At 37.0% G+C, this 10,097-nt stretch overlaps 1 protein-coding gene across 1 annotated transcript; it reads left to right on the plus strand.

Annotated features, from left to right (window-relative positions):
- The first annotated feature begins 531 nt into the window (after positions 1-531).
- On the plus strand, positions 532-4,231 carry LOC112506122. The gene is made up of 2 exons (XM_025110152.1): positions 532-802; positions 3,732-4,231. The coding sequence occupies exons 1-2, from the start codon at positions 532-534 to the stop codon at positions 4,229-4,231; spliced, it is 771 nt and encodes a 256-aa protein (XP_024965920.1).
- The last annotated feature ends 5,866 nt before the right edge of the window (positions 4,232-10,097 follow it).

Raw genomic sequence — 10,097 nt, forward strand, 5'->3', positions numbered from 1 at the left:
CCAATGAAGTTGAACATTCTGAGATTCAAGCTGAAGAAGAATCTGCCGATACTCAAACTGAAGTTGAAAGTGAAATTCAAGCTGTAACTTATGAATATGATGATCAGAACAACACCCCTCCCTTGTACTCACAAGCAAATGAAAGATCATCCCCTACTCAAATAATCGGTAATGTAAATGATAGTGTGAAAACGTGATCTGCTACCACTAACGAGTGTCTTTTCGTGAACTTTCTTAGTGTTATAGAGCCGAAGAAGCCATCTGAAGCATTGCAAGATCCAGATTGGAATAACGCTATGCAAGATGAACTTCGAGAATTCGAAAGTAACCAAGTTTGGAGACTCGTATCGAGGCCGAAAGAAAAATCAATAATTGGTACAAAAATGGGTCTTCCGAAACAAAAAGGATGAGATGGGAATTGTAGTGAGAAACAAACCTAGATTGGTTACTAAAGGTTACAGTCAACAAGAAGGTATTGATTATGATGAGACCTTTGCTCCAATCGCACGCGTTGAAGCTATCTGAATATTTATGGCGTACGCTGCTCATAAAAATTTTAAGGTTTACCAAATGGATGTCAAATCGGAATTCTTGAATGGTATTCTTCACGAAGAAGTCTACGTGAGTCAGCCAGAAGGCTTTGTTGATCCACTCAAACTGGATCATGTCTATGTTCTAGATAAAGCTTTATATGGTTTGCAACACGCTCCTAGAGCATGGTATGATGCTCTAACTCAATTCCTACTGAACTCTAGTTTCAAGAAAGGTATGATAGATACTACGTTATTTCTTAAAAAGCAAGGTAAGCATATGATCTTGATTCAAATATATGTTGATGATATTATTTTTGGTTCTACGAATCCTATGTTTTGCAAGAATTTTTCAGACATCATGAAATCTAAGATTCAAATGAGTATGATGGGAGAGTTAAATTTCTTTCTTGGTCTTCAAGTAAAAAAACTTTCCAATGGCATATTCATTAATCAGTCCAAATATATTAAATATATTCTGAAAAGATTTAATATGTCCAATTGTTCTTCGATAAAGATCATAGCCACTGGTACTTTATTGCATGCGGATTTATCTAAAAAATCTGTTGATCAACAAAATTATCGTGCCATGATTGGATCTTTACTGTACTTAACTTCAAGTAGACTAGATATAATGTTTGCAACATGTTTTTGTGCAAGATATCAGGCTAATCCTAAAGAGTCACATCTTGTCGCGATAAAGAGAATTCGTAGATATCTCAATTACACTCAAAATTTGGGCCTTTGGTATCCAAAAAAATCTGGTCTTGAGCTAACTGCATTTACTAATTCTAACCATGTAGGTTGCAAACTGGATAGAAAGAGCACTTCTGGATCATGTCAGTTCTTAGGTGACAAACTAGTCAGTTGGACTTCGAAGAAGCAAAAATATGCTTCTACTTCTACTGCTGAAGTAGAATACGTTGCAGCAGCTAGTTGTTGTTCACATGTTTTGTGTATGAAGACACATTTGTTAGACTACGGATACACATTTAATAAAGTTCCTATCAACTATGATTCAAAAACCACGATTACAATAACTACTAATCCAGTTCAACACTCAAAGACCAAACACATCGATATCAGGTATCATGTCATTAAGGATAATGTAGAAATAGGATTAATTGAGATGCATTTTGTGTAGACTGATTTTCAACTTGCTGATATTTTTACAAAACCTCTCGATGAGAAGGTTTTCATTTTTAGTAAGCAAGCTTGAAATGCTCAATCTGTCTGTATAAAATCTAGTTCATTTTTCTAGGGGGAGCTAGGGCTTAAATGTTTTTATCTGTATTTGATCTCTTTGTGCTAAATTGCAAAATTCTAATCACTTGTTTGAGTGTTTCTTAAATGTAACATCTAGGGGGAATTCATCAAATCATAAACATCTGATTTATCGTGCTTGTCAGGTATATCATTCTGAACTTTATCTGAATATACATTGAAGAAGAACAACTTCTTTGTATATATAAATGTTTTTCTAAATGTTCAAACCACTTCTTAAACTTAAACGTTTTTCATTTCCAAGAAGTGTGAATTTTAAATGATTTTGTTTTTTGATTCTTTTTGGAAACGAGTACTTTCTCTGAACATGTATTTCTTTAAGACTATACTTGCGTATTTTCTCTTCGTACCTAATTCTAATACATGATTCAGCTATTCTTCCTATCGTTATTATCAAGTCTCTAAAATGATAAATCATTTTCGGTGATAATACACTCGTTTGTACTCTATATTGTGTTTTGAGCTTAAATGAAAATAATTCTTTCATTAATATACATAACTCTTCATTCTTTGATTTTTTGTAAATCTGTAAACTTGTTCTAACAGATTTTCGTTCTTTTCTCACGATATATTTTTGAATAATCTGAATTGTACATCACTCCTTAATTGTTCATGTACTTAATTGCAAAATTATTTTTTGATCAATTTTTCATCTGATCAATTGTTCATAATTGCAATATTATTTTTGATCAATCATTTGTGATCAAATGAGCTTAAAATGTAAAAAATTTAGGAGGGACTGAGAGCTTAACAAAAATACCTCTATGGACAGTCAGAACCGACAGCCCTACTCAAGAGGACAATCATATCTGAGTGAGCTTACATGCAAAATGGGTTTGTGTGCAGAGTTGAAAATGTGAATGAGAGGGGTAGTTGAAGTGAGCTAAAAGAATTAATGAGAGTTGTGACCAGGATTAAAAGATTAAAAGAATCATGTTCTATCTATTATAATCAGAGCAACCACACAATCTATTAGTTTTCAATTCTTTGGAGACTAATATTGAAAAAGGCAAAGCCCATGCCAACTCTTGTTAATAACCCCACCAACTACTCATTTATCTCTCAAAAGATAAGTGTTTCACTAACACTTGGGATCATAGCTCATAATCTATCGGTTTCTCATTTGGAGATAACTAATTTAAAAAAGGATATATGTCCCCCCTTCAAGTCTTGTTGATCACAAATTGAGTCTAATAAATTTGTGTAGTCCACACTGTCTATCTCTTTGAGCCTAATTTGGAGCATTAGTTGCTTTATCATTTCTTCACTGCACAAATTTTACAAAATATCTGTTATTCTATCATAACATTCATAGATACGCTTTTTAAAGCTATCAATGATGGAATGGAAATCCTGGTGAGATGAACATTAAAATATCTCATATATGAAGTACATTCGTTGTACTGAATATATCTATTATTTTCACAGGCCAATCCTTCTAAAAGATTGAAAACACGCTCATAAGTTGAATCTGGTTCTTTCCTTTACCTTTATAATCTGAAAAGATTATATAAGTGAATTTGAAAAGATTTGCTTAACTTTTTATGAATTGACGGCATTCCTATATGGATCATTTATTTCAGTGTATGATGTAAATGCTCCTCATTTTCATCAAAAGGGGGAGTTTATATTGAAAATGAATGAATATTTCTGCGTCAATTTCTGAATATCGGGGAAGGTGTCAAAGATTTCAAGGAGTTGATAGATATGTGCTGATAATTGCTAAAGATTATTTTGATGCAAAGTTCAAGGGGGGTGAATGAAAAGATTATTTCTGCAAAGAGTTTGTTGTTTCATAAGAGGGGAGATTATTCAAATTTTGAGGATTATTAGTTTATGAGTTAAAAATTTCCTGGTGCTGGTAAAAAAAGTTTCTTGATCATCTTTGATTGTTATGACTTGGATCTGGGATCACAGAACGCCTCATGGAATTGACGGATACACACACCGAGACCCTGCAAAGGGTCGTAAATCTCATTCAGAGGGAGGCCGCTTCATCCTCCAAGGCGACCAATGACGAACAAGCACTTGTCCCACTGAGCGTCCCTGCCGACTACATCACCCAGACAGAGATGAGAGCTCTGGGTGATCATCTACTCCAACAGGTGGCTGATTTCACATCGGACTTCAATAACACGGCCAAGCAGGCGGCTGCAGAAATGCGATGCTCGCTAGCTGTCTTCAAGTTCTGCGTCGATGAGGAAATCAACAAGGCCACCCAAGTAGCAGCTCACATAGTCGAGCTCTTGGATACAAATGTCAAGGCAATGCCCTCCGTAAAGCTAAACAAAAAGAAGAAGAGGAAGTTGCCAAAGCCTTCCTTTACCTACAGGGAAACAGCAAAGAAGAGGAGGCTTGACGATGATGAGGAACCAGACCAGTCTGGCCCTCAAAGTCACCAACAGGGGGCGAAGTAGTAGGCTCAAGAAGCACAAGCTGACCCCTCTGCCTCTGCACCATCTCAAGTGCCTGCTCCAACCCAACAAGCCAACACTTCAATGGCACAACTAGAGCTAAAGCACGTTTAGAGGGAATCTGCCTCTCGAGAGAAAAAGAAGACTGAGGGGCCAAAGTCTTTACTTGATGGAGAGGATGTGATTCAACTCTTATCCGTCTATGCCTCTTCACCAATTCAATCTGCATCATCTTCATCAAAGAGCTTCATTGAGATGGCTCCAACAATGGGGGTAGACGCAGAGGAGGTGGTAGTAAATGTCATCGAGCCAGAGGAGGAGCCACCAAGAGCTTCGAGGCCTCCTCCAATGGCTATGCCACTTCCTCCCAAAGTTACAATCGTCGTGCCACCTTCATACTTCCAGACACACAGAGTGAAGGTCCCTATCAAAGGAACCAAAATAGTCACACTTGCACTGCAATCAACTCGTCTTGTCAGAGCACGAAATGAACAAGCAAGCAGCAGCAGGCCTCAGAGCACCAAACCATCCTAAGATCGAGTTCAAGAGATCAAGGATCAAATGGATGCAATGAGGATACCCATCCCAAGAGATAATCATATTAAAGACACCGCTGAAAATGAAGAGATCTTCCAATACCTATACAATCAGAGGGATGAAGCGCCAAGCATAAAGTTCAATCAACACCCGATGATATAGAAGAACATCCATAAAAGTTTCCTTCGTTGGTATACACAACCAATCTCTGAAGTCCATTTTGTGGATGGGATCAAGCAAGTACTGAACATAAATAAGAAGACCTTCGCACACAACCATATCATCTTTCACAAGTACATGGTGGAACGATTTTAGGGCAGATCAACGTCTTCACAAGCTACGATCAAATTAATCTCAACCCTTAAGATCTTCTTACCTTGTACTTCTTCATAGATCACAAGAAGGACAAAGGGATGAAGTATGCTCTTACAAACTCTGCTATCAGACAAACGATGACTGACCTGCTTGACTTCTGGTGCAAGGTAGACATTCAAATAGCTCTAAACATGGGGGTTGACCAACTTGGTGTCACAATGCCAAATGAGAAACTTGAAGGCATCAAGTATGTCCCCTCCTGGATGGTTATCGTGGAGCTAGAGCTAGGGGTGGTCTTTAGAAATATGCATGGAGAGAAGGTGTTCAAATACTCAAATTCAACTATGTGGTTCATCAAGAACAATATCATCAAAAGCAGAGATACAACCCCTGGAGCAAAAGAGAGAGCCAATATGCTTATAAGATCAATTGAAAATGTGCTTGAGTTTCTTGAACTTCTTAGGAGGTTCATGAAACTTCAGTATCCCTAGATGTCTCTTTTGTAAGTACCTTTTTACAACTTCTCTTAATTATGTAATTTTTATTTCCACTATCTGTAAATATTTTAGATAGAAATGTTCATTCAAGTAAGAGTCTTGCTTATTTACACTTAGGGGGAGATTTTTAGAACTCTATTTGTAAAAGTGTAAGTAATAAGCCTCTTACGCTAGTCAAATAGGACTTCGTCTTAGAAGTTGTCTGGACCAAGAGCTCCGATGTAGAGGTCACCAAGAGACAAAGCTCTCTTACACAAAGAGCAAGAACCTCGCATGCAGAGTCCGTGCTCAAATAGAGGAAGATCAACTCTTAAGCATAAAAAAGATTAAAGACTTGATACAGAGCTACTCTTCCAGACACAGAGCCTCTAAACTATACATGCAGAGCATATGAGTCTCCTATACCCTTAGTTTGGGCACAAGTGATTTCAACTTATCTCCAAGTCTCCATCTAGAATCTGACACGTACGTAGAAATGATTCCACATTTCAAGGAACGTGAAAGCAGAAGACTCTGAACAAGAAGTCAGAGTTTGAATCCTAGAATATAACAGATTTTGTTTGTACCTGGTCGTATAAAAGGAGGTCTCCTCTTTGGGTCAAAATGACTCGAATGGCCAAATTCTTATACGCTCCTACTATAGAGAATTCTTGTGAGAACTTGTTGATAATTGAGAGTTTACTTGTAATCTCTTATTCTAATCAAAGCAACTGATTTATTCAAACTTGTTTTCATTCATATTTGTCTTTGATCAAATCTGTTAACCATTTCAATAACTCAGCAGTCCCTTCCATTCATACTCTATTCTATATTGTGTTAACTGATACATAAGAGGATTATGGGTTCCAACAAAGGTACATTTAAAACAATATCTGGAAATCTTCTCTAGTTTTTTTTTGTTGAGACACAGAGCAGTGATCCAGAACTTCAAGAAGATCATGCTCAAAGACTTGTCCCACTTTTTCTATGAACTCGGATAATAAGCACAGATTCAGAGTTTTTAGGAAATCTTTTTCATATTCTTTTCTATCCCTTGTCTCTGTTAGTTCATAAATGAAATCATCATCCTTTGGAGTTGAAGCACTTTGATCTTGGTTACCAAGCAGAAAATTTCCTGCTTCTTCTGTATGCCTTTTAAATCTACTTGTTTTGGTTTATGCATACTTTTGATAGAAGAGTAAGAGGTGTTTTTGAATTTTAGTCTTCTTGCTCTGGCTCCATTCTTAAGTTTTGATCTTTTAAAAGAATATGGTTCATGTAGAGTTGGAAAATCAGATTTTTGCTCTTTTCTTAAACAAGAGACAGATTCAAAGGAAGATTTCTTCTTCTAGGTGAAAAGGTCTAGGTCTACATAACCTAGCCTTGTTTTGTCCAGTTGAGCATTAATTTTTTCATACACCTGCTAAGCATCTTGATATTGTTTTTATCAAGAGCTCTTTTCTTTGCAAGCTTTGGTACAGAAACTCTCTTTTCTTTTGAAAATAACTTTTAAGAGACAAAAAGTTAAGTCTATCACGCTCTTTTTTAGCAATCTTATTGTCTTTCTCATCTTGAGCCTTTTTCAGTTACAACACTCTGATTTAAAGACATTCTCTGTGGAAATCTTGGTTTTTTCAAAATCTTTTGATTTTCCACAGAGAGCTCCTCCTTCTCAACAGTCAGAATCTCTGTTTCTTTTTTGAAAAAAAAAATTCTTTTTCAATTGTTTTTTTCTCTTTTCCTTCTCTCTTTAAAGCCTCTTCTGGAGTTTTTGAAAATCATTTGTCAAAATAGAAATGATTTGTTCAAGTTCAGAATGTTCAGAGCCAGATATAGAGAATATATGAAAGTCAGAGCCAGAGCCAGATGCTTCTGCGTCATCATCATTATCAATAGCCATCCTGCATAAGTGCACCTGGGATTCATCATCGGTGGTTGAGTCAGAGACCCAAATCTCTTGTTCGGCCATGAGGCTCATTTGTGGCCTCTTGTATATGTACTTGTTTTTGTAGTACAGACTATCTTTGACTAGAGGACCTTTGCACTCTTTGGAGAAATGACCGGGTTTGTCGCAACGATAACATCTGTCACTCTAATTCGTTTTCTCTGGCAGCTTCTCCTCTTTCTTCACAATTTGTTGAGGAGAACTCCTGGGCCTGAATTCCTGTTTCTTGTACCTCTCTATCTCTCTTGTTATCCCTGCCCTTCGTTCAGACATCCTCTTCCTAAATTTCTTGTTGAATTTCTTGGTGATGAGAGCCAAGGATTATGGAAAAGCACTAATATCATCATCATTAGAGCTAGACACTCTGTCTTCCACCTTACTCTCAATCACCAATGCCTTCTTTCTTCTCCACTTCTCTTCTCCAGTCCTCATCTCTCTAGATGTCCTATCCAATCCAACCTCTTTAGAATCAAAGACTAAAGCTAGAGGACCACCTAGAGTGACCTTCTTCATATGTACCTCCTTTTCCTGTGCCTATAGAGTCATGTACACGTCGTGTAGTGTCCACTGCTCCAGATTTTGATTGGCTTAGAGAGATAAAAAGATTGGCCTATTTATCAATCAACCACTTCAAGAACAACATGTTGTTCTTTTTCTGGGTTCTCACAACATCACATTTCCTACATTTGTTGATCAATGTGTTGAACTAATGATAAATTTGTTCTAATGACTCAACAGGAAGAGCTTGAAAGTTTTTGTACTCGTTCAAGCATTGGGCCTGACGATTCCTTCTCATCTTTATTTCTCCTTCAAGCTGGTTAGGCAATTGATCCCATAGATCCTTCGCAGAATCATAGGCATCCAGGGACTAAAATTTTTTGTTGAGAAGTGCCATAATCAATAGCCTTTTGGCTTTTTGATCAAGCTCAACCTTTCGCTTATCTTCATTGTCACACTCCCTTCTAGCCTTAGAAGCTCGAGGGGCAGGAACCTCAGCAGTGGTTGTAGTAGCAGGAACCCTGGGACTCAGGGTCATATGAACATAAGGATCATTCTTTATGGATTCATAAAGTTCCAGGTCAAGGCCTTCATAGAAGTTTATCATCCTAATCTTCCACTGGGGATATTCATACCTAATGAGAATAGGTGGTTTGGTGAGGGCTCCAGCACTATACATTGAACTTCAGGATTGATTTGACATTTTCTGAAGGAAAAAAATAGGGTGGAACAGAAAACTTGAGGTTTTAGAGTGCAGAAATTGGACTTGACTTATGCAACCTTGGAGAATAGATTCAAATACTTTTATCTTCACATAAATAAATGAGATCTACAGATTTTCACAGGAAAACTGAGATCTAGAATGAAAACCGATTTCAACGAAAACAAAATAACCAAGCAAAAGAGGATATCCTTTATGGATTATATGCAACTAATCAATAGATCGATTAGAAGGCTCTGATACCAATTGTAGGAACCCAGATCCTCACATGCACTAGTAATCAAAGCTTAAGTCAACAAGTGAGCGAAAGCAATAACTAAGATACTAGAAAGGTTAAGCAGAAATGACAAAGAAACAGTAATCTTCAAAGAAATAGTCAAGTCAGCTGTATTTCGATAACTACTGAGATTACACAAGAACACCAAGAACACTTAGTTATGTGTGCACAAAATTTCTCTCAACTAGCTATTTTCTCACAGGTGCATATTTCTCTCTATTGAATATGGTAGGAGCGTGTCTTCTTTCTTTCAATATAGGTAATTATTTTCTTAGAGGAAATACCGTTTTATAGGAATTTCCAGAAAAGGAATCTTCCATAATTTGGGAATTTGGAGAAGTCAACGCATCCACCAATCTTCTGCCTCCATGTGTCTTATTGAAATAACCGTTTTTGAATACGTGTCGGTCTGAGACTAGAGCACTTGTAAGACGAGCCATGGAACCTTCACACAGATGGGAAAGTTGGAGACCCAGAGGCTCTATGTCTGGAGTTAAGCTTTGTAGCACAGACTTGGCTTTTAGGCGTGCATGTCTTCGGTCTTCATCCCTCTGTGATGAGCTCTATATCCGGGTACTTGCTCTGTATCTGAACTCTTGGTTTCAGGTAGCTTTCAGACATAGTTCTCTTGACTAGAGCAAGAGAATTTTTACTTACACCTTTCAAATAAACTTACTAACATTATGAGATGCTCGTTTTAATTTTCCTATTTTGCAGGCAGAGCATAAATGATCTTTTTCAAAGTTTAAATCAGGTATACTCTTAACTAACTTCTGTTTGGCTAATTTCTTTAGGACTTCAAAAATCAGGTGTGAAAATCTTTGGTGCCATAACCAATTTTTCACACTCGTATGGTAAACAAGACACAAAGTATCTTGTCCCACAAAAGATTGGAAATCCAAGATATAGAGGTTACCTTTATAATGGTTTGTCCAGATTTTGTTTCAAGGATGCAAAACCCTTTGTGAAATCTCACTTCTACACCTTTGTCACATAATTGGCTTATGCTTATGAGATTATGCTTTAAGCCTTCAACATAAGCTACTTTTTCTATGGATATGTTTTTTTATGAGTGTGCCATACCTTGTGATTGTACATTT

Source organism: Cynara cardunculus, assembly GCF_001531365.2.
Source record: "Cynara cardunculus var. scolymus isolate 2C chromosome LG 2, CcrdV1, whole genome shotgun sequence".
NCBI lineage: Eukaryota > Viridiplantae > Streptophyta > Magnoliopsida > Asterales > Asteraceae > Cynara > Cynara cardunculus.

Bases quoted from the DNA above. Each gene is read 5' to 3' on its own strand.
- LOC112506122 (XM_025110152.1), top strand. From the start codon at position 532: ATGGCGTACGCTGCTCATAAAAATTTTAAGGTTTACCAAATGGATGTC. The intron at 803-3,731 runs GTAAGCATATGA...CTGGGATCACAG, and splicing joins GTTATTTCTTAAAAAGCAAG to AACGCCTCATGGAATTGACG.